General features: G+C 51.7%; 1 protein-coding gene across 1 annotated transcript; it reads left to right on the forward strand.

The window, feature by feature from the left end:
- Positions 1-4,019: 4,019 nt before the first annotated feature.
- Positions 4,020-24,088, forward strand: SLC35B4 (solute carrier family 35 member B4). Its single transcript, XM_058805180.1, has 10 exons — positions 4,020-4,206; positions 11,632-11,745; positions 12,192-12,294; positions 14,581-14,630; positions 15,987-16,068; positions 17,867-17,927; positions 18,310-18,419; positions 19,030-19,105; positions 20,657-20,732; positions 21,870-24,088. The coding sequence occupies exons 1-10, from the start codon at positions 4,130-4,132 to the stop codon at positions 22,120-22,122; spliced, it is 1,002 nt and encodes a 333-aa protein (XP_058661163.1). The 5' UTR covers positions 4,020-4,129; the 3' UTR covers positions 22,123-24,088.
- Positions 24,089-24,588: the final 500 nt, after the last annotated feature.

The following is a 24,588-nucleotide window of genomic DNA, read 5'->3' on the forward strand; positions in this document are numbered from 1 at the left end:
TATTTTCCAATGCCCAATTACTGATTTTCACCTCTTTCTCTGCAAAAAATATCAAATATTGTTGCTGGGTCCACTTCTCATTAACTCCCCAAAACAACAACAAAAAAGGTGATTTATTTATAGTTTTATTAAATATTTCTGTATTTTCCAAAGCCAAATTCCTGCTTTTCACCCCTTGCTCTGCAAAAAATATCAAATATTATTGTTGAATCCATTATCATTAACTCTCCGAAACAACATCAAAAAGGTGATTTATTTATAATTTTATTAAATATTTCTGTTATTTATAGTTTTATTAAATATTTCTGTATTTTCCAAAGCCTAATTCCTGCTTTTCACCCCTTTCTCTGCTAAATATATCCAATATTCTTGCTGCACCCATTTCTCATTAACTCCCCAAAAACAACAACAAAAAAATGCTATTTATTTATAACTTTATTAAAAAGTTATTTCCCAAAACCAGAAATTCTGTCCCTCAGCAGTCTCAGCTGGGAGATGGGGGAGATTTTTTTATTTTCCTAGCATGGAATTGTATCTTTCATTAATTTTATGGATTTAATTGAGGTGTGGAAGCACCAGGGCTGCTGATAATATTGGCTGTGTTGTAGGGCTGGTGAATTATTTAGAAAGGGGATTTTGTGAAATGTTCAGAGGGAAATTGGGAGTGAAAACCAGTTCAAAACTGGAGGTTTTTTTAATAAAATGTGGTTGAGTCACAATTATTTGATTTGCAAGTGGATTTAAAGAACCTAGCGAGGAGCCATCAGCAAAAATGAGAATTATTGAGAGCAGGAAATGAGTGAAGATTTGTGTTTTCACAAGAAATAAAACTCCTAAATTAACATTTTTCCTGTTAATTTTCATTGCCTTCCACTTCCAGAGCCTTTTGCCTCAGCAGGTTCCTCCTCCCTGCACAGAAAATTGAATTTTTGGCCCAATTTGGAGCCATGGAAGAGCCAAAGGTTTTGTGGGTTAAATTGGATGAATTGCACCAAAGCAGCTCAGGGTGAGTAACTCAGGGAGTTACAAAATTTTGTTTCAGGGAGACAAAAATTCCAAAGATTTTCAGGAATCGCTTCCCACAGAGGAGGATCCTCAAGCTGAAGATCAGCAGCTCTTCCAAGGCTCCAGATTCTTGTGGTGGATTTTTTTTGGCAGAATGAGAAATGATTCCTTAGCCCTGGGGCACGGAGGAAAAAATGCAAAATTTGGGTGGGTTTTTTTGGCCATAGTGGGGGATTTTTGGCAGTTTAGTGATGTGAGTGCTGGACTGGACAGAAAATCCAGCCAAAATTCAGCAGCAAACCAGGAATGGTGGGGTGGGAAGGGACCTTAAATCCCATCCAGTGTCCAGGGACACCTCCCACCATCCCAGGGTGCCCCAATCCTTCCTTGGCCTGTGGAGCTTTGAGGATTTCCAGCTCGTGGGATGGTTCTTATCAGCCCCACTTCGAGATAAGGGCTCTTGTTTGATAAATTTGGCCCCCAAATCACTGGAGTGACTTTTGCTCCAGTCCTGAATTGTGTTCCCAGTTGTTTTCCTTGCCGGACTCGGCACTTTGCTCCATGGAAAACCCAACAAAGGTGGTGTAGAATTCCAGAAGCCCAGAATGAGTTGGAAGGGACCTCAAAGCCCACCCAGTTCCAACCCTCCCACCATCCCAGGCTGCTCCAGCCCCAGTGTCCAAGCTTGGCCACTGCAGGGATCAGGGGCAGCCCCAGCTGCTCTGGGAATCCCTTCCCAAAATCCCACCCCAGGCTCCCTCTCCAGGGAATTCCCTCCATTCCCAGCTCTCCCAGCCTGGCATTGGATCCATCCCCACCCCGACTCCTCTCTAGGAAGGGATTTTGGGCTCTGGGGGCTTCACTGGCAATCTCAGCACTCCAGGAAGGGTCTCCCTTCCCTTTGCCATCCCCAACTTCCATAAAAATCCCTGGGGATGGATTCTGAGTGTCCCAAATCCCAGAATGGTTTGAGTGGGAAGGGCCCTTCAAGCCCATCCCATTCCAATCCCACTGTTATAAATCAGAAGCTTGACTAGGCCAATATTCAAGCAGCAATCAATTTATTAATTAATATGGTAAAGTGTGAGCAATACAGCGCTGGGTACAGTGGGGGAAGTTTTCCCTCCACCTGCACACCAAGAATTGGTGGTTACAGGTATTTATAGGGGTACTCATCAGCTTTCTCAGCACTATTTCCAATTTTTTTACCCATCAGCAATTTTTATTCCACATTATTACATCACAATTCTGTACACTATTGTGATTTAATTTCTCAGGATATATCTCAAAAGGAGGATCCCAGATGGTGATGGTCCAGTTTCCCTTTGGTCAAAAACCAGAAATCCTTGATGTGATGTTCATCTTCCTTTCTCAAGCTGTTTTTTCTGCTTCAATAAGGCCTGAGAGAAGCATATTTCCTTTCTATATATTCCAAAGCTATAGTTTCAAGGATACAAGTAATATTCTAAATTATACTTCAAAAGGTTATTATTGCAGAACTCTTTATGGATTAAATGCAGGCAAAAAGCAACATCTTTAACACTTTAATTCCAACGCTCCTAAATCAACTAGGGTTAATTTGCCAACAACAGATAGGTTCAAAGGCCTTTTTCCATGCTTTATTCTCCTCAGTTATTATTAGAATTCACAGCTCTCCCATTGTCGGGGCCCACACATTTCACATTTGTTGCTTTTTGATGCAAGGCGAGGCGACTTGGTTTTGAGGAGATGGCACGGCGTTACTGCTCAGGGTCATGGGCTAAGAACACACGCAGACACCAGTATGGTGGACGGTTTAAGACTTTTATTGTCTCGTCTCATCGGGTTTTATACTGGGAAAGTTTTTTCTCTATGTCAGGAGGTCTTACTTTACTGTAATTGGTTAGTAAGGAGTAGAAAGTTACTAATGTTAGGGGGACAACATTCTTGGGTGATCTTTTATCACTAGGAGTTAGGGGGAGAGGGACTCTACTGCTTTCCGTAACATCGCGAGATTTTCTGAACGCCTGACCCTATCTACTACACACATTCACAACTACTCACATCGCCCGTTTGTGCCTGACACGAAACACAACTTTGTATTTCACGCCACCATCCCAGGCTGCTCCAAATCCTTCCTTGGGCACTGCAGGGATCAGGGGCAGCCCCAGCTGCTCTGGGAATCCCTTCCCAAAATCCCACCCCAGGCTCCCTCTCCAGGGAATTCCCTCCATTCCCAGCTCTCCCAGCCTGGCATTGGATCCATCCCCACCCCGACTCCTCTCTAGGAAGGGATTTTGGGCTCTGGGGGCTTCACTGGCAATCTCAGCACTCCAGGAAGGGTCTCCCTTCCCTTTGCCATCCCCAACTTCCATAAAAATCCCTGGGGATGGATTCTGAGTGTCCCAAATCCCAGAATGGTTTGGGTGGGAAGGGCCCTTCAAGCCCATCCCATTCCAATGCCACCATCCCAGGCTGCTCCAGCCTGGCCTTGGGCACTGCAGGGATCAGGGGCAGCCCCAGCTGCTGTGGCAATGCCAGCCCAGGCAGGAATTCCTCATTGCCAAGATGCCACCCATGGCTGCCCTCTGGCAGTGGGAGCCATTCCCTGTGTGCTGTCCCTGCAGGCCTTGTCCCCAGTCCCTCTGCAGCTCTGCTGGAGCCCCTGCAGGCCCTGCAATGTGCTGGGAGCTCTCCCTGGAGCCTTCCCTGCTCCAGGTGAGCACCCCCAGCTCTGCCTTTCAATAATAATTATTCTTTGGAAATCTTTGGCACGGCATCTTTAGGAACCGCCTCTAACTGGCGTTTTGGGGTCACTAAATAACCCCAAAAAGTCAATTACGAATTGCTCCCCGCCACAACCAGCGCCGGAGCCGCGCCTCCTCCTGACGCCACCTCAGCGCCGCCATCACATTTTTCAGACCAGAACTACAACTCCCATCGCGCCCCGCGGCGGGGCGCCCGCCGGGAGCCGCGCTGAGGCGGCGCGGAGCCTGCCGGGAGTTGTAGTTCTAGTTCCCGGGAGCGAACTACCGGCGGCCGGAGGAAGCGGGGGCGGCGGGGCCGGGGCCGGGAGCGGGGCAGAGCCCCGGGATCGGGATGCGGCCGCGGCCCGGGACGCCGCCTCGTTGCCTGGAGCGACACCATGCACCCGGCCGTGGCGGTGGGGCTGGTGTTCGGCGGCTGCTGCAGCAACGTGGTGTTCCTGGAGCTGCTGGCCAGGTGCGGGGCCGCGGGGAGGGTTTGGGGGGGATAAAGGGTCAGGGGAGCCCATGGCAGTGGGATCGGGGTGAGGCCTCTCAGGGGAGCCCATGGCAGTGGGATCGGGGTGAGGCCTCAGCGTGTGTGAGGGGAGCAGCGGTGCCACGGTGGCTGTGGGGGACTGGGGGGATTTGGGCTGCGGGGGCACTGAGGGGGTTTCACCCCTCAGGCCTTGGTGTCCCTCATGGAGGAGCCCAGAGTTGGAGCATCGCCTGTGTCCCCTCAGTGGGGTTTGGGGTGTTTGGGGGTGGCCCCTGCCTGCGGCCGTGTCGGTGACCTGTCCGGGCATGGGGATGTCCCCTCTCCGCTGTCCCCATGCCGGGCAGCGCTGAAATCCCCGGGACGAGACAGGAGCTGTGCCCGGGGACAGCAGGGAATGTTCCGCACCTGGGAGTGCGAGCTGGGAGTCTGGGAATGTTCTCCACCTGGGATCGTCACTCTGCAAAGTCACCGAGTCCCCTTGATCGCCAGATTGGAGGCTGATGGTTTTGGGGATGTCATCTTCCTCATCCTGATATTCATGGGATCTCACCTTCCTCACCCCTATGTTTTTGGGGATCTCAGTTTCCTCATCCTGATGTTTTTGTGGATCTCACCTTCCTCCCCGTGATGATTTTGTGGCTCTCACCTTCCTCACCCTGATGTTCTTTGGGATCTCACCTTCCTCGTCCTGATGTTTTTGGGGATCTCACCTTCCTCACCCTGGTATTTCTGGGGATCTCACCTTCCCCCACCTGGTGTTTTTGGGGCTCTCACCTTCCTCACTCACCCTGGTGATTTCGGGGATCTCACCTTCCTCCCCCTGATATTCATGGGATCTCACCTTCCTCACCCCAATGTTTTTGGGGATCTCAGTTTCCTCATCCTAATAATTTTGAGGATCTCACCTTCCTCACTCACCTGCCTGATGATTTGGGGCTCTCACTTTCCTCACTCACCCCAATGCTTTTGGGGATCTCACCTTCCTCACCCTGATGATTTTGGGGATCTCGTCCTCCTCACTCATCCTGATGTTTTTGGGCTCTCACCTTCCTCACTCACCCTAATGTTATTGGGGATCTCACCTTCCTCACCCTGGTTTTTTTGGGGCTCTCATCTTCCTCACTCCCTCTGGTGTTTTTGGACTCTCACCTCCCTCACTCACCCCGATGGTTTTGGGGATCTCACCTTCCTCACTCACCCTAATGATTTTGGGGCTCTCACCTTCCTCACCCCAGTGTCCTTGGGGATCTCACCTTCCTCATCCTGATGATTTTGGGGATCTCACCTTCCCCACTCACCCCGATGTTTTTGGGGCTCTCACATTCCTCACCCCATTGTTTTTAGGGATCACCTTCCTCACTTACCTTGATGTTTTTGAGGATCTCACCTTTCCTCCCCCTGATGATTTTGGGGATCTCATCCTCCTCACTCACCCCAGTGTTTTTGGGGATCTCACCTTCCTAATCCTGATGTTTTTGGGGATCTCACCTTCCTCACTCACCATGATAATTTTGGGATCTCACCTTCCTCACCCTGATAATTTTGGGATCTCACCTTCTTCACCCTGGTGTTTTTGGGGCTCTCACCTTCTTCACCCCAATGTTTTTGGGGATATCACCTTCCTCACTCTGATGATTTTGGGGATCTCACCTTCCTCACTCACCTTGGTGATTTTGGGCTCTCACCTTCCTCACCCTGATATTTCTGGGGATCTCACCTTCCTCACCCTGATGATTTTGGGGCTCTCACTTTCCTCACTCACCCTGATATTTTTGGGGATCTCACCTTTCCTGCCCCTGATGATTTTGGGGCTCTCACCTTCCTCACCCTGCTGGAGGAAGGCTGGCAGGGTTTGGGCAGCCTGACTGGGAGCAGAGCGATGCCTGAACTGGTTTGGTGTGTGGCACCCAGTGAGTCACTGCACCCTGAGCCCTCCCTGCATCCCTGCCAGCCCATCCAAATCCCAATTACAAAGGAAAAAGGGGCTGCAAAACCCAGCAGTTGGGATATTTGCTGCAATATAAACCCAGAAGCAGTTCCTGGAGAAGGAGAGTTGTGTGAGTTGTTGTTTTTCCTCTCGGGGATTGCTCCAATCTCTGCCTTTCCTGCCTGAATGACAGAGGAGGAATGAACCCTTTGGAAGCAAAAAAAACTTTTGGATTTGGCTTTTTTGCCACTCATGTATCCTCCAAGCAAAGCTTAAACCAAAATATTTGTCCCTGTTCCAAGACTGAATTATTCAAAGGTGGCTGAAACCCAGAGGAGTAAATTCCAGAAGTCCAATTGCAGACAGCAAGGAAAAGCTGCTTTTCACACAAAACCTCTTTCAAGCAGCACCTCTCATCCACTTCCAAAATTCCTCCACTCCTAACACCTCAATTCCTGTGCCTTTTACTTGCCCTGCTCACCTTTAGTCCCAAAATTGGGATAATTTCATTATTTCATTGAGTTTTAGAAGGAAAATTCCCCCTGCAGATGAATATTGATATTCCCAATATCCCAACTCTGATATTGCCATAAAACAAGCAAAATCCTGGAGCAGGATGCCAGGAAAAGGCAGTGGAGGAGTAGCAAAGGTGAAGAAATTGGGAAGAAATTTGCTCAGGATTTATAAATAAAGCAAAGGAATGAGAATTGTTTAATCTGGAAATGCCTGAGGGCACAGAAAAAGCTTTAAATGTGTGGAGAGTGGCTGCAGGGCAGAGGAGAGAAATATTCCTGCTGGATCAGGGAGGCAGAACAAGAAATCTCCAATTTCTTGATTGAAGGGGCTCAAATTGCTGTGGAAGGGACAAAAATCAGATTTTCTCCCTTTCCATGTGGTGAATTTGGAGAGAGTGAAAGGAAATTTCTTGCTGGGATGATTCTTCCCAGTTGTCCACAGCTGAAGCAGATCTTGGGTTGGCAGATCAGGATTGATCTCATTTTTTAGGTGAATCTGAGTGAGGATTGTGAGGCACAAAAGGAGCCCAGAATTCTTATCTGTGTCTTATCAGCCAGCACAGAACCCTGAGTGCCAGCAGTGCTGGTAAAATGGGGTCAGGCCCAGGGCTCTGGGAGGAGGCCAAGCCCAGCCTGGGGTTATCCCAGCTCCTTGTGATCCTCTCTGGAGCTGAAAGGCTGCAGATAAGGCTGGAGATAAGAGTGGCCATCCTGCAGCTTCTGGCTCTGCTTCAAGGTCACTTTTTCTCAGGAGCTTTTGAACCTTTCAGCTTCAGGGTTGAAGTTTTATGGCTAATGAAGTTTTATTGATAGTGAGGTTTTATTGATAATTCTGGGAAGAACGTGGGAATTGCCAGGTGGGCAGAGGGAAGAGGCTCAGGGTGAAATCCCTGGGATTTGATTTTTCCAGTTAAAAAAATCCCCTTTTGCTTTCTCAGCCCTGCCCTCCCCAGGTGCTGCTGCTCCTCAGAGCTCTGTGGGGTGACACAGGAGACTTTGGAGGGGACAGCTTGGAAATTCCTGGTTTCCAGAGCATTTCCCAGCTTGAATCCTGCAAATCTGCACCCAGGGACAGTGTGTGCCATGGGCTCTCCCAGGAATGCTTGGCCTCAGTTTCTGTCTTGTAGAATTAAAAAATGGAAATATTGCCAAAATCCCTGCATCTCCCACTTGTCATTGCCTGCCCTGTCCCAGCCTGCTCTGAAATCCTTCCCTGCTCCTGGAGGCGTGGTTTGGATTCCCTGCAGGAATTCCTGTTGCCACAGGAGAAATGTTTGGTTTGCTCAGAGATTGTGCCATTCCTGCACTCCTGGATCCCTCTAGAAAGGGACTGAGAGGGTCCCTGCTGAGCTCTGACAGAATTTTGTGCATTTTGCAACCTGCTGGAGTTAAAAAGATCCATGGATGTCACATGGGATTTCTGCCAGGAATTTTTGGGGCTCCTGTGAGGAGTTTTGGTCACTCCTAGAATTCAAACCAATGGGGATTTTGGCACCCAGAAATCCCAGTTTTGGTCACTTTAGAATTCACAACCAAAGGGATTTTTGGCATCCAGAAATCCCAGTTTTGATCCATTCCAGAATTCAAACCAAAGGGATTTTTTGGCTTGGAAATCCCAGTTTTGGTCTGTTCTAGAATTCACAACCAAAGGGATTTTTGGCACCCAGAAATCTCAGTTTTGGTCTCTCCTAGAATTCACAACCAAAGGGATTTTTGGCACCCAGAAATCTCAGTTTTGGTCACTTTAGAATTCACAACCAAAGGGATTTTTGGCATCCAGAAATCCAGGTTTTGATCCATTCCAGAATTCAAACCACAGGGATTTTTGGCATCCAGAAGTCCCAGTTTTGGTCACTTTAGAATTCACAGCCAAAGGGATTTTTGGCATCCAGAAATCCCAGTTTTGGTCCATTCTAGAATTCACAATGGGGTTTTTTGGCACCCAGAAATCCCAGAGGAGCTGAAGCTCTTTTAGAGGAAACTGAGCAAAGCTGCCCCAGCACAGAGCTGACCTTGGCACAGCAGCAATGAGGAATGTTGAATTTCCAGCTGCATTTTCCCCCTGGAAATTCAGATTACCTCAGATTACTTCAGATTACCCAAACTCAGCAGCTTTTGGGAAGGGACAGAATCCCCCAAAGGCACTTCCCATGGGAAAGGGGGGATCCAGCAGGGTTTGTGTCACTCCTGGCCCCACTGAGCTGTTCCTGTTGGGAAATGTGGAGGGAAATCCCTGCAGGAGATTGTGCAAGCTCAGGTGGAGAAAGGCTGAGGAAACCTCGGCAGGGCGGGTCTGTGCTGGGAAAGGGATTGGGGTGTGGGAAAGGGATTGGGGAAGGGAAATGGGGATTGGGGTGTGGGAAAGGGATTGGGGTGTGGGAAAGGGATTGGGGAAGGGAAATGGGGATTGGGGTGTGGGAAAGGGATTGGGGTGTGGGAAAGGGATTGGGGAAGGGAAATGGGGATTGGGGTGTGGGAAAGGGATTGGGGTGTGGGAATAGGGATTGGGGAGTGGGAAAGGGATTGGGGTGTGGGAAAGGGATTGGGGAATGGGAAAGGGATTGGGGTGTGGGAAAGGGATTGGGGTGTGGGAAAGGGATTGGGGAGTGGGAAAGGGATTGGGGTGTGGGAAAGGGATTGGGGAATGGGAAAGGGATTGGGGTGTGGGAAAGGGATTGGGGTGTGGAAATGGGGATTGGGGTGTGGGAAAGGGATTGGGGAGTGGGAAAGGGATTGGGGTGTGGGAAAGGGATTGGGGTGTGGGAAAGGGATTGGGGTGTGGGAAAGGGATTGGGGTGTGGGAAAGGGATTGGGGTGTGGGAAAGGGATTGGGGTGTGGGAAAGGGATTGGGGTGTGGAAATGGGGATTGGGGAGTGGAAATGGGGATTGGGGTGTGGGAAAGGGATTGGATTGTGGGAAAGGGATTGGGGTGTGGGAAAGGGATTGGGGTGTGGGAAAGGGATTGGGGTGTGGGAAAGGGATTGGGGTGTGGGAACGGGATTGGGGTGTGGGAAAGGGATTGGGGTGTGGGAAAGGGATTGGGGTGTGGGAAAGGGATTGGGGAAGGGAAATGGGGATTGGGGAATGGGAAAGGGATTGGGGTGTGGGAAAGGGATTGGATTGTGGGAAAGGGATTGGGGTGTGGGAAAGGGATTGGGGTGTGGGAAAGGGATTGGGGTGTGGGAACGGGATTGGGGTGTGGGAAAGGGATTGGGGTGTGGGAAAGGGATTGGGGTGTGGGAAAGGGATTGGGGAATGGGAAAGGGATTGGGGTGTGGGAAAGGGATTGGGGTAGAGAAAAGGGATTGGGGTGTGGGAAAGGGATTGGGGTGTGGGAAAGGGATTGGGGTGTGGGAAAGGGATTGGGGTGTGGGAAAGGGATTGGGGTGTGGGAAAGGGATTGGGGTGTGGGAAAGGGATTGGGGAAGGGAAATGGGGATTGGGGTATGGGAAAGGGATTGGGGTGTGGGAAAGGGATTGGGGTATGGGAAAGGGATTGGGGTGTGGGAAAGGGATTGGGGTGTGGGAAAGGGATTGGGGTATGGGAAAGGGATTGGGGTGTGGGAAAGGGATTGGGGTGTGGGAAAGGGATTGGGGTAGGGAAAAGGGATTGGGGTGTGGGAACGGGATTGGGGTGTGGGAACGGGATTGGGGTGTGGGAAAGGGATTGGGGTAGGGAAAAGGGATTGGGGTGTGGGAAAGGGATTGGGGTGTGGGAAAGGGATTGGGGTAGAGAAAAGGGATTGGGGTGTGGGAAAGGGATTGGGGTGTGGGAAAGGGATTGGGGTGTGCGAAAGGGATTGGGGAATGGGAAAGGGATTGGGGTGTGGGAAGGGGATTGGGGAGTGGGAAAGGGATTGGGGTGTGGGAAAGGGATTGGGGTGTGGGAAAGGGATTGGGGTGTGGGAAAGGGATTGGGGTGTGGGAAAGGGATTGGGGTATGGGAAAGGGATTGGGGTGTGGGAAAGGGATTGGGGTGTGGGAAAGGGATTGGGGTATGGGAAAGGGATTGGGGTGTGGGAAAGGGATTGGGGTGTGGGAAAGGGATTGGGGTAGGGAAAAGGGATTGGGGTGTGGGAACGGGATTGGGGTGTGGGAACGGGATTGGGGTGTGGGAAAGGGATTGGGGTAGGGAAAAGGGATTGGGGTGTGGGAAAGGGATTGGGGTGTGGGAAAGGGATTGGGGTAGAGAAAAGGGATTGGGGTGTGGGAAAGGGATTGGGGTGTGGGAAAGGGATTGGGGTGTGCGAAAGGGATTGGGGAATGGGAAAGGGATTGGGGTGTGGGAAGGGGATTGGGGAGTGGGAAAGGGATTGGGGTGTGGGAAAGGGATTGGGGTGTGGGAAAGGGATTGGGGTGTGGAAATGGGGATTGGGGTGTGGGAAAGGGATTGGGGTGTGGAAATGGGGATTGGGGAGTGGAAATGGGGATTGGGGTGTGGGAAAGGGATTGGGGTGTGGGAAAGGGATTGGGGTGTGGGAAAGGGATTGGGGTGTGGGAAAGGGATTGGGGTGTGGGAAAGGGATTGGGGTGTGGGAAAGGGATTGGATTCTGGAGAAAGGGACAGGATTGTGAAAAAAGGGATGGGATTATAGAAAAAGGGATAGGATTTTGGGAATAGGGATAGAAATCTGGGAATAGGGATGGGATTCTGGAAAACGGAATAGGATTATAGAAAAAGGGGATAGGATTATGGGAGAAGGGACAGGATTCTGGGAAAGGGATTGGATTGTGGGAATAAGGACAGCATTCTGGGAATAGAGATAGGATTTTGGAAAAAGGGACGGGATTATGAAAAATGGGATAGGATTCTGAAAAAAGGGATGGGATTATAAAAAAGGGGATGGGAGTTTGGAAAAAGGGACAGGATTCTGGGCACAGGGCCAGGATTCCCCCTCATTGTTGGGTGCCAGTGTCATTTCTCCATGGCTGCTGTGATCCCTGTCTCTCCCTGCCTGCAGGCAGTTTCCAGGCTGTGGGAACATCGTCACCTTCTCCCAGTTCCTGTTCATTGCTGTGGAAGGTTTCATCTTCGAGGCCAACTTCGGCAGGAAGCGCCCGGCCATCCCCATCAGGTACAGCCCCAGGCAGGAATCACCTGGATCTCTCTCTCATCTCCAAAAAGCTTCTCATAAAATGGATTTTCCACTTGTCCTCTGGAAATCCCATCCATGCGTTGCAGAGCCACGTTGGGAAGCTGTCAGGCTGGATAAAATCCACACTCGTTTATCAGGAATTTTCAATGGGAAATTTCCATTCCTTGTCACAGGAACAGGGCAGAGTTTTGCACAGGGAAGAGTTTTTTGTGCCTCAGGAGCTTTTTGTGTCTGGGATTTGGTGTGGTGGGAGTGGGAAGGGAAAGTTTTCCTGGAAAATCACCCAAATTCACCTCACATTTCTGCACTGGTGGCAGAACCAAGAGCCCTGCTGTGCTCCAGAGCTCTCTGTGCCTTCCTGAGGGGTCCCTCAGCATCTCAGGGAGGTTCCTGCCCATCTCCCAGGTGTTTTATCCCTGTTCCAGGAATTATTTCATCATGGTGGCCATGTTCTTCACCGTCAGCGTGGTCAATAACTACGCCCTGAACCTGAACATCGCCATGCCGCTGCACATGATCTTCCGCTCGGTGAGCTCCCTCCTCTTCCTCCTCCTCCTCCTCTTCCTCCTGGGGCTCCCATTCCATCCTTGCTGCTGGAGCTGTCCCTGCTCCACGTGTCCTGAGAGCACCAAGCCCCTGTGGAGATCCCGAGCTCCAGCCCTGCTCCAAAGGTTTCACTTGATGGAGTTGATCATTAAATTCCAGATGAATGGACAGGCAGGGAAACAGGAAAGCCTTTGGAATTCCAGAGCTGAGGGGGAAGGGGCAGTGACTAAACCAATCCCAGGCTCTGGCTGGGATCCAGCTTTCCTTGCCACCAAGTGGGTCACGTTCTGGTCTTGAACATTGCAGGTCATGGATTTGGGATTTGGGATTAATTCCACCTGCACAAGTCTTTGCTTTGGGAAAAAAAAAAATTATTTATCTTTTTAATTCTTCTCTAATTTATCTAAAAATTATTTATGCATCTTACCTTAAGTGTGGATGAGTGCCAGACTAAAAGATTTTTTAAACCCCAAGGAAATGGAGCCCCAGCTGTTGGGAATAACAGAATCTCCTGGTGGGAGCTCTTTCCCCACAGCACATCCTGGGGGTGGAATAGCTGGAATCAGGAGAGGTTCTAAAGGATAAAACCAGCCCAAGGTTTTTCCTGTCCCTGGGAATGGGATGGGGACACAGGAATGGGGACACAGGAATGGGATGGGGACACAGGAACCTGGAATGGGGACACAGGAATGAGGGATGGGGACACAGGAACCTGGAATGGGGACACAGGAATGAGGGAATGGGATGGGGACACAGGAACCTGGAATGAATGGGGATACAGGGATCTGGAATGGGATGGGAGCACAGGAATGCAGGAATGGGATGGGGACAAGGCAATGTGGGAATGAGATGGGGACACGGGAATGCGAATGGCAAAGGAATGGCAGAAAGGGGACACAGGAACCTGGAATGGGATGGGGACACAGGAACCTGGGAATGGAGACACAGGAATGGGATGGGGACACAGGAACCTGGAATGGGATGGGGACACAGGAACCTGGAATGGGATGAGGACACAGGAACCTGGGAATGGAGACACAGGAATGGGATGGGGACACAGGAACCTGGGAATGGAGACACAGGAATGGGATGGGGACACAGGAACCTGGGAATGGAGACACAGGAATGGGATGGGGACACAGGAACCTGGGAATGGAGACACAGGAATGGGATGGGGACACAGGAACCTGGAATGGGGACACAGGAATGGGATGGGGACACAGGAATGTGGGGATGGGGACACAGGAACCTGGGAATGGGATGGGGACACAGGAATGTGGGAATGGGGACACAGGAATGTGGGAATGGGATGGGGACACAGGAACCTGGAATGGGGACACAGGAACCTGGAATGAATGGGGATACAGGGATCTGGAATGGGATGGGAGCACAGGAATGCAGGAATGGGATGGGGACACAGCAGTGTGGGAATGGGATGGGGACACGGGAATGCAAATGGCAAAGGAAGACAGGAATGGCAGAAAGGGGACACAGGAACCTGGAATGGGATGGGGACACAGGAATGGGATGGGGGCACAGGAACCTGGAATGGGGACACAGGAATGGGATGGGGACACAGGAACCTGGAATGGGGACACAGGAATGGGATGGGGACACAGGAACCTGGAATGGGGACACAGGAATGTGGGGATGGGGACACAGGAACCTGGGAATGGGATGGGGACACAGGAATGCAGGAATGGGAAGGGGACACTGCAGGAGACCTGTCCCACATGAACTCTGAGGGGTGGTTCTGCTCCTGCAGCCAGTCCTGGAGCTGGGCTTTGCTGCAGGGTGGATGGGATTTCCAGAGGGATTTGGGTTCTGGTCACACACTGGAAAAGAAGAAAGAGGAGATCCCTGGCCAGGAGATCCAATCCTGGTTCCCAAGGCACCTGGCTCACCTTCTCCTGGATGAAGGGACTCACAATCATGGAATCACTGAGGCAGGAAAAGAACTTTAAACTCCTGGAGTCCAACCATTCCCGGCACTGCCAGGCCAGCACTGCCCCCTGTCCCCAAGTGCCACATCCACAGGGCTTGGAAATCCCTCCAGGGCTGGGACAGCCCTTTCAGGGCAGGAGTTTTCCCAATATCCAACCTCAGGGAAGCTGTTCCTTCTCCCTGTCACTTTTCCTGCTCCAGTCTGGAGTTTCTCTTGGTGTTCTTGCAGTTTGGGATGAGCATCCCAGGCTGGGCAATTCTGGCCTCTGATCTCCTGCTTTGGTTTTCTCTTCTTTTTTTTTATATTTTTTTTTATTCCCCCAGGGTTCTCTCATAGCAAGCATGGCTCTAGGGATCATCATCCTGAAGAAAAGGTAAATCCCAAACTTCCTCTCTTCAGGGGAATGCTCTGCATTAAATCCTGCTGTGGGTGTTTGGTGCCATCACTTTTCCTGTTAAATATTCTGATTTTAACGATGGGAAACTGGGACAGAGAGCAGGGCACAGAGGCTGGAATAGCTCCTTGTGCATCTCCACCTCTCCCTCCTTCCTTGGCTGGAATTTTGGGCTGGGAAGAGATTTTCCACAGCTGTGTGGATAACACAATAATAACATGCTGATAACACATTGATAAGGCTGAGCTGTGCCTGCACAGAGCCGAGGCTGGAGCTGTGGGATGAACTGGAAGAAGTGTTGGGATAAAGTGGGAGAAATGTGGGGAGAAAAGCTTGGAGGTGCTGAGCTGGCCCTGCCAGGGTTAGGGGTGGGAATGTGGCTCCAAATCCCAAGTTTGGAGCAGGAATTCAGGGAAGCAGGGATGGGTGTGAGGCAGGCGGGGTTGGTGACATGTCCCTTGTCCCCTGTGCATAACACACTGAAAACACATTGATCATACATTAATAACATTAATAATATATAACATGCTGATACCATGCTGATAACACATTGGTAAATCAGAGCTGTGCCTGCACAGAGCCAAGGCTGGAGCTGTGGGATGAGATGGAAGAAGTGTTGGGATAAATGTGGGGAGAAAAGCTTGGAGGTGCTGAGCTGGCCCTGCCAGGGTTAGGGGTGGGAATGTGGCTCCAAATCCCAGGTTTGGAGCAGGAATTCAGGGAAGCAGGGATGGGTGTGAGGCAGGTGGGGTTGGTGACATGTCCCTTGTCCCCTGTGCATAACACACTGAAAACACATTGATCATACATTAATTACATGCTGATAACATGCTGATAACACATTGGTAAGTCAGAGCTGTGCCTGCACAGCTGGAGCTGTGGGATGAACTGGGAGAAGGGTTGGGATAAACTGGGATAAATTCTGGGAGAAAAGGTTCTTGGGGTGCTGAGCTGGCCCTGCCAGGGTCAGGGGTGGGAATGTGCCACTTATGCCAGGTTTGGAGCAGGGATGGATGTGAGCCAGGCAAGGTTGGTGACGTGTCCCTTGTCCCCTGTGCATAACACACTGCAAACACATTGATCATACATTAATAACATGCTGATAACACATTAATAACACATTGATAATTCTGAGCTGTGCCTGCACAGAGTCAAGGCTGGAGCTTTGGAATAAAGTGGGATAAATTTGGGGAGAAAAGGTTCTTGAGGTGCTGAGCTGGAGTCAGCTGGCCCTGCCAGGGTTAGGGGTGGGAATGTGCCCCTTATCCCAGGTTTGGAGCAGGGGTGGATGTGAGCCAGGTAGGGTTGGTGACGTGTCCCTTGTCCCCTGTGCAGGTACAGCGTGTCCAAGTACAGCTCCATAGCCCTGGTGTCCCTGGGCATCTTCACCTGCACCTTCATGTCTGCAAAGCAAGTGGTAAGCATGGCAAGGGACAACCTCAGCAATTCCCTGTGTCTGATTTCTCATGGAGGTGTCTCCTTCCTCTGCATCTGCTCCCCAGCAGCTTTTCCTCCTGGTTCTATTTTCCTGTGGGATTTCATTAATTATTAATTAATTAATTACATCTGTTCATGCTGGTTTTTGCTGGGAATAAATCTCATTTTTCTGCCTCAGAGGTAACAGAAAGAAGCTGCTTTTCCTTGCCTCGTGTGGCAGGCAGGAGCAGGTGAATCCTAAACAAAAATCCACCAGAAATCTTCCTTCTTTCCATCCCACAAGAGGTTGTTTCCTTTCAGGCTGGATTTTTCCAGCCTGACCTTTAAATGAAGTGCCTGTGCTGGGAGAGCAGGAGGGAGGGAAGCAAATCCACGTGGAACACACTCAGAGCTGTCCCTGGGTCAGCACCCACAGCCTGACCCCATCAGCTGGTGACAAAAAATGGCACAGAGTGACAATTGGTGCACTTAATCCAGCTCAGAGGGGTCTGAAGGGAGCTGTCACAGCCCCAAATTCCCCTTCATTCCACAGCCCCAAATTCCCCTTCATCCCACAGCCCCAAATTCCCCTTCATTCCACAGCCCCAAATTCCCCTTCATCCCACAGCCCCAAATTCCCCTTCATCCCACAGCCCCAAATTCCCCTTCATCCCAGAGCTTTTCACCCTCAGGGGGCTGAGGGAGGGCTGGGCTCTGCAGCCTGGGCTCTGAGTTCATCCTGAGCAGCTCCCAGGGCTGAGCCTGGGGTGGAGCTGAGGGAAAGGGGAATAAATCCCTGGAACACAGGGAGGGAGCTGAGGCAGCTCCAGCTGGAGTTGTGCCCTCAGCCTCATCTCCTCCATTTCTTGACAATAAGTCTGGTTTAGGTCTGGTTTTAGGTCTGGTTTTAGGACTGGTTTTAGCTCCTGATGGGCTTGGCCAGGGCTCTTATTCCTTCCTAGAGAGTCACCTCTGGGATGGGGACACAGGAACCTGGGAATGGGGACACAGGAACCTGGGAATGGGGACACAGGAATGCAAGAATGGGATGGGGACACAGGAACCTGGGAATGAGATGGGGACACAGGAACCTGGGAATGAGATGGGGACACAGGGATCTGGGGATGGGATGGGGACACAGGAACCTGGGAATGGGGACACAGGAATGGGATGGGGGCACAGCAACATGGGAGTGGGATGGGGACACAGGGATCTGGGAATGGGGACACAGGAATGGGATGGGTACACAGGAACCTGGGAATGGGGACACAGGAACATGGGAATGGGGACAGAGCAACATGGGAGTGGGATGGGGACACAGGAATGCAGGAATAGGATGGGGACCCAGGAACCTGGAATGGCATGGGGACACAGGAACATGGGAATGGGGACACAGGAACCTGGGAATGGGGACACAGGAATGCAGGAATGGGGACACAGGAACCTGGAATGGGGACACAGGAATGGGATGGGGACACAGCAGTGTGGGAATGGGATGGGGACACAGGGATTTGGGAATGGCCTGGGGACACAGGAGCCTGGGGATGGGATGAAGGTACATCCCACACAGGGATTTGGGAATGAGCTGGCTTTGAGGGCTTGAAAAGCAACACTGATGATTTTTGTGGTTAAAAGAGTTCAGTCTCATCAAACCAGGCCGTTCCTTTCAGGAAAAATCCTGATTTGATCAGACTCTGCCATTTTCTGCTGGGATCTCTGCATTCCCTGGAGCAGGGTGGGAAGCCTGGGGCTGCTGCAGGGACCTGGTGGCTCTTGGTGACTCTTGTGTCTCCCCTCAGGCGTCTGACTCCAGCTCAAATGAAGAGGATGGACCCCAGGCTTTCCTCTGGTGGCTGCTGGGTATGTGAGGGCCACATTTCTGGGATGCTGCCAGGATTCTGGGAATTCTCCTGGCAAAGGCAGCCCTGCCTGGAGGAGAGAGGGAGAGAGAGGGGCTGGGGCTGCTCCAGGTGTTCTTCAGCACAGGATTTCACAGATGAGGCTTTATCTGTGGTTTCCTGCCTCCACCCTGGGTGTGTTGGTGGCCCTTTGGGAAATCTGGGATTGATTGTTATCAGTAGTGGCACAAACTGCATCCCTGGTACTTTTAAGGGATCTCTTGGAGACCTGTAATCAAATCCCAAAATCATTACCAGTTTTATTACCAACTCTGGGCAGTTTGTTTGGTTTTTTTTTTCCCTGAAAGCCAAATTTGGTGATTTGGGCTGTGCTTCCCTTGCAGGCATTGCTGCCCTCACCTTTGCCCTGCTGATGTCTGCCAGGATGGGCATTTTCCAGGAGACTCTGTACAAGAGATTTGGGAAGCACTCCAAGGAAGCTCTGTTCTACAACGTGAGTCCTGGGCTCCCCCTGCTCCAGGCTCCCTTCACAGGGCTCTGAGGGTGAGGGATGAGGATCTGACTCCATGTTTCACAAGGCTGATTAATTATTTTATGATATATATTATATTATAACTACACTAAAAGAATAGAAGAAAGGACTTCATCAGAAGGCTGGCTAAGAATAGAAAAAGAAAGAATGATAACAAAGGTTTGTGGCTCAGCTCTCTGTCTGAGCCAGCTGACTGTGATTGGCCATTAATTAGAAACAACCAACATGGACCAATCCCAGATGCATTCCACAGCAGCAGATAATCATTGTTTGCATTTTGTTCCTGAGGCCTCTCAGCTTCTCAGGAGAAAAAATCCCAAGGAAAGGATTTTTCATAAAAGATGTCTGCGACACCCTCCCACTCCTGCATTGGGCACAAAAAGGATCCCACACTGCCAAGAGGGAGCTGGCAGTGATCCAGCTCTGATCCAGCTGCTCTGATCCAGCTGCTGTGATCCAGCTGCTCTGATCCAGCTGCTCTGATCCAGCTGCTCTGATCCAGCTGCTTTCCAGCAGGGGTTTTGGGTGGATTCCCCTCCCCTGATCCCACCCCGGTTTGTTTCTCCCCCAGCACGCGTTACCGCTCCCTGGGTTCCTGCTCCTGGCTCCCAACATTTACCAGCACGCCGTGCTCTTCAGCCAGTCTGGTGAGTGCTGGGCTGGGCCATCCCTGCTCCTGGGCCTCCCCATCCTCTGGGAAATCCTCTGGGAAGTTCATTCCTGCATTTGTGCATGCTGGCATCTTGGGGAGTTCCAGGCCTTTTGGATTTGGAGGAATTTCAGGAAGGAATTCCTGCCTGGGCTGGCATTGCCACAGCAGCTGGGGCTGCCCCTGATCCCTGCAGTGCCCAAGGCCAGGCTGGAGCAGCCTGGGATGGTGGCATTGGAATGGGATGGGCTTGAAGGGCCCTTCCCACCCAAACTATTCTGGGATTCTGGGATTTGGGACACTCAGAATCCATCCTGAGGGATTTTTATGGAAAATGGGGAGAGAAAAGAGAGGAGAAGGGAAGGGAGACCGTTCCTGGTTTGCTGAGATTGCAAGTGAAGCCCCTGGGTCCATGAATGTCTTGGAGAGGAGATGGATCCAGTGTCAGGCTGGGAGAGCTGGGAATGTTCCCCTGGAGCAGGGAAGGCTCCAGGGAGAGCTCCCAGCACATTGCAGGGCCTGCAGGGGCTCCAGCAGAGCTGCAGAGGGACTGGGGACAAGGCCTGCAGGGACAGCACACAGGGAATGGCTCCCACTGCCAGAGGGCAGCCATGGGTGGCATCTTGGCAGTGAGGAATTCCTGCCTGGGCTGGCATTGCCACAGCAGCTGGGGCTGCCCCTGATCCCTGCAGGGCCCAAGGCCAGGCTGGAGCAGCCTGGGATGGTGGCATTGGAATGGGATGGGCTTGAAGGGCCCTTCCCACCCAAACCATTCTGGGATTTGGGACACTCAGAATCCATCCCCAGGGGTTTTTATGGAAGTTGGGGATGGAGAAGGGAAGGGAGACCCTTCCTGGAGTGCTGAGATTGCCAGTGAAGCCCCCAGAGCCCAAAATCCCTTCCTAGAGAGGAGTCGGGGTGGGGATGGATCCAATGCCAGGCTGGGAGAGCTGGGAATGGAGGGAATTCCCTGGAGAGGGAGCCTGGGGTGGGATTTTGGGAAGGGATTCCCAGAGCAGCTGGGGCTGCCCCTGATCCCTGCAACGGCCAAGGCCAGGCTGGACACTGGGGATGGAGCAGCCTGGGATAGGGGGAGGTGTCTCTGCCATGGCAGGTGTGGAATTTAAGGAACCATTCCATAATTCCCTGTTTAAAACCCAAGTTTCTTACCAATTCCCACACACCAACCACATCCAAGAGTGATCCCTGGGAAAAGGAACATGGGAGCTCAGGAATGGGAGCACCAGGACCTGATCCTCAATAAGGGATGTCAACATGGACCTGCTGGGGTTTATTTTTTTTGCTGGTGCTCCCCAGGATTTGCTGTGGGAACAGAGTGAATTCCTCTGACAAAGGAGAGCACGACAGAGCTTTTCTCCTCATATTTTCCCTTATTTTCCCTTCTTCCCTCTGGAATTGCAGGCTGTGTAAGGCTGCAGGGAGTCCTGGATCATGGTTAGGCTCGGCAAGGAGAGAGGCTCCTCCAGCAGTGACCTCATCCCGTCCTTTTTCCTTTTTTCCCATTTTTTTCCCATTTTTTTCCCTGCAGAGCTGTTCCAGGTGCCGGTGATCGGCCTGACCCTGCCCATCATGTGGTTCTACCTCCTGATGAACGTCATCACCCAGTATCCTTTATCCCTGATCCCACCTTCTGTGGGATGGCACAGCAGGGCTGGAGCTGCCTTCCTCAATCCTTGGAGTCCTCCCTGCCCTCGGGAGCTGCTGGTGGTGGAACTCCAAAAATATGGGGGAAGGGAATTTGTGTTTTTTAGGTTGGACTTGATCTCAAAGGTCTTTTCCAGCCTGGTTTGTTCTGGGATTCTACTCCAGTGGGGGCATCTGAGATTTGGGGTTTCCCTGAGTTTGATATGTCCTGTTCCAACCCAGCTGATCCCAGGAGGGAATTTCCCCATCCAGAGCAGGATGCCCATCTCCCTGCTTCTCTCAGCAGGAGGAAAATCCTTGGAGTCTTCCCTGCCCTCGGGAGCTGCTGTTGTTGTAACTCCAAAAATGCAGGGAAAGGGAACTTTGGTTTTTTAAGCTGGACTCAGTGATCTCAAAGGTCTTTTCCAGCCTGGTTCATTGTGGGAATCTGGGACTTCTGCTCCCTGGAATCCAGGAACTCCTGGAGATCCTGGAGATCCCTGGCTCCCTGGAATTCCAGGGGAAATGGAGGAGTTTGGAGCTTCCAACTCAGCTCCAGCTGCTCCAGTGGGGGAATCAGATTTGGGCTTTCCCTGAGTTTGGTGTGTCCCATTCCAACCCAGCTGATCCCAGGAGAGAATTCCCCCATCCAGAGCAGGCTGCCCATCTCCCTGCTCCTGCCCATTCCCAAAGGGAATCCCCAGTCTCCATCCCTGCTCTCCCTTACCTGCTTCTCTCAGGAGGAAAATCCTTGGAGGCTTCCCTGCTGTTGGGAGCTGCTGTTGCTGTAACTCTGAAAATATGGGGAAAGGGAACTTTGGTTTTTTAGGCTGGACTCAGTGATCTCAAAGGTCTTTTCCAGCCTGGTTCATTGTGGGATTATGGAACTCCTGCTCCATGGAAATGGAGGAGTTTGGAGCTTCTAACTCAGCCCTGACTGCTCCAGTGGGGGAATCTGGGATTTGGGGTTTCCCTGAGTTCATAGCATCCTGTTCCAACCCAGCTGATCCCAGGAGGGAATTCCCCCATCCACACCAGGCTGCCCATCCCCTGCTCCTTCCCATTCCCAGAGGGAATCTCAGTCTCCACACCTGCTGTCCCTTAGCTGCTGCTCCCAGGTACGTCTGCATCCGCGGCGTGTTCATCCTGACCACGGAGTGCACGTCCCTGACGGTCACCCTGGTGGTGACGCTGCGCAAGTTCGTCAGCCTCATCTTCTCCATCCTGTACTTCCAGAACCCCTTCACGGGCTGGCACTGGCTGGGCACGGCCTTTGTCTTCGTGGGCACGCTGATGTACACGGAGCTGTGGCACAGCCTGGGGCCGCTCCTGGCGCGCTGCCGGGGCCAGGGCCGGCCCAAGGAGCAGTGAGAACAGGGAATTCCCGCTGGGAGCTGTTGGTTGTGTGCCAGAGCAGAGCAAAGCAGGGAGCCCCCCAGTCCAGGGGGTGCTTTTGTACCAGGGGAGGTGTTGGCTGTGCCAAGCTCCTGGGAGAATGGGGAGCCTGCACTGGGAACTTGGGGAAAGGATCATGGAGAAACAATCTGGGCATTTTTTGCGAGTTGGCATTTTTTAGGCAACCCCTTTTCCTTCCTTTTTTTTTTTTTTCCTTCCCCATTGGAATAACCCTTTTTAAGGAGAAGCTGATCCAGAGGTTTGTTGGGAGCCCAACTTCCATGGCTTTTGGATCAGCTGGACCCTGAGCCGGTCTGGTGCCGTCCTTTAATTGTCTCGGTGTCTGGAGCTGATGGCTGAGCCCCGTTCCAGTGGGAATCCCTGATCCCTGTGCTGGCAGGATGTGGGACACAGCCCCAGCTGGAGCTCCCAGTCTGCCCAGGGCACCCTGGCTTTCCCCTCCCTTGGGATCAGTTTCCTCGTGGCTTTTGTGCCAGCCTGGCACAGGCTCCTTGTCCCTCAGTGTCACCCCTGGCTGCTATTCCTGGAGTTTCCCTGCAGTTTTCCTGGAGCAGCTCCCATGCTGGAGCTGCTGTCCCTGCTCAGCTGGGAACGTGGAAGGATGAAGGAGGTTTAATAGCAAAGGAAAAATGATGGAAAAAATTCCCAAAGTGATGGAAAGGCAGCACCTCCCTGCCAGGCATTCCCTGAGCCAAGGCCACCTTTCCAAAACTTCCTCTGTTTTTATCATTTGTTTGGGATAATCCCCAGCTTCCCACGGCCTCATCCCTGCTGGGAGCAGAGTGGGAAAAGGGAGAGGTTCCATCTGTGCTGGGAGCACTGGTTTAGCCCCAGCCCCAAATCCCAGTGTGGGAAAAAGGAATTCCATCCCACCCAGAGCCAGCGTGGCGCTGCCAGGACCTGCAGCTCCATCCTAATGTTCTGAAGGATTTTTTTTTCCCAGTTCCCATTTTTCCTGAGCCTCCTGATTGTGGGATCCAGGGATTGTTGGGTCCAGGGATTGTAGGATCCAGGGAGTGTGGGATCCAGGCGTTTTTGGGATCCAGTGATTGCTTTATCCAGGGGTTGTGGGATCCAGGGATTGTGGGATCCAGGGGCTATAGGATCCAGGGATTGTTTTAATCCAGGAATTGTAGGATCCAGGGTTTTTTTTAATCCAGGAATTACAGGATCCAGGGATTTTTTAAAGCCAGGAATTGTAGGATCCAGGGATTGTTTTATCCAGGGGCTGTAGGATCCAGGGATTGTTTTAATCCAGGAATTGTAGGATGCAGGGATTGTTTTATCCAGGGATTGTGGGATCCAGGGATTGTTTTTTCCAGGGATTGTGGGATCCAGGGGTTTTATCCAGGGATTGCAGGATTCAGGGATTGTTTTATCCAGGGATTTGGGATCCAGTGATTGCTTTATCCAGGGATAGTGGGATCGAGGGGTTTTATCCAGGGATTGCAGGATCCAAGGATTGTTTTGTCCAGGGATTTGGGATCCAGAGATGGTTTTATCCAGGGATTTGGGACCCAGGGGCTGAGCAGAGCTGACACGGAGCTGCTCCCAGGTGTAACATTTGTGCATCCTCTGGGTCCCTCCTCCTCTCCAGAACCTTGCACATTGTCCCCAATTCCCATGAGACACGGGAATTTTGGGGGATTTGGGCACTCCTGATTTTTGGTTTTTTACCATGTGCTTTTCACTCCCAACACATCAACCTGGGGTTGTTTGTTGCTGTCAGGAGCATTTTTAAACTTCCTGGTGTGATTGAGCGCGTTTGGAATATTTATGGAGCGGCAGAGGTGCCTGGTTAGCCAAAATTAATTAATTAATTAACCCCCTCGAGGCTGGGGCTGCTGATTGGTGTGGGGTTGATGTCTGGGCAGAGATCACAGCACCTATTTTTTAGCAGAGGCTGGAGGAGGGAAGGAGCCCGGCCGCTTTTGGGGTGGCTGGTGGGGTTTGGGAGGGCTTGGGGTGGATTTTTTAAAGTGAAATAAATAAATCTGTGTCCTCTCCAAAGGCTGCTGGGGGCGTCTCGTTCTGTGCTTTGCTGTGGCTGGAAAATCTATGGAGTCATGGAATGGTTCAGGTGGGAAAAGCCCTCTGAGGTCATCCAGCCGTTCCCAGCAGTGCCAGGGCCACCACTGATCAATGTCCCCAGGTGCCACCTCCACTGGGCTTTGTCCCCAAGTGCCAGCACTAAGGAATGTCCCCAGGTGCCACCTCCACTGGGCTTTGTCCCCAAGTGCCACATCCCCTGGGCTTTGTCCATGAGTGCCACCACTAATCAATGTCCCCAAGTGCCACTGCCACTGGGCTTTGTCCCCAGTGCCACCACTGATGAGTGTCCCCAAGTACCACCTCCACTGGGCTTTGTCCCCAAGTGCCAGCACTAAGGAATGTCCCCAGGTGCCACCTCCACTGGGCTTT

The sequence above is a fragment of the Ammospiza caudacuta genome, chromosome 5 (genome assembly GCF_027887145.1).
Source record: "Ammospiza caudacuta isolate bAmmCau1 chromosome 5, bAmmCau1.pri, whole genome shotgun sequence".
NCBI classification, from domain to species: Eukaryota; Metazoa; Chordata; class Aves; order Passeriformes; family Passerellidae; genus Ammospiza; species Ammospiza caudacuta.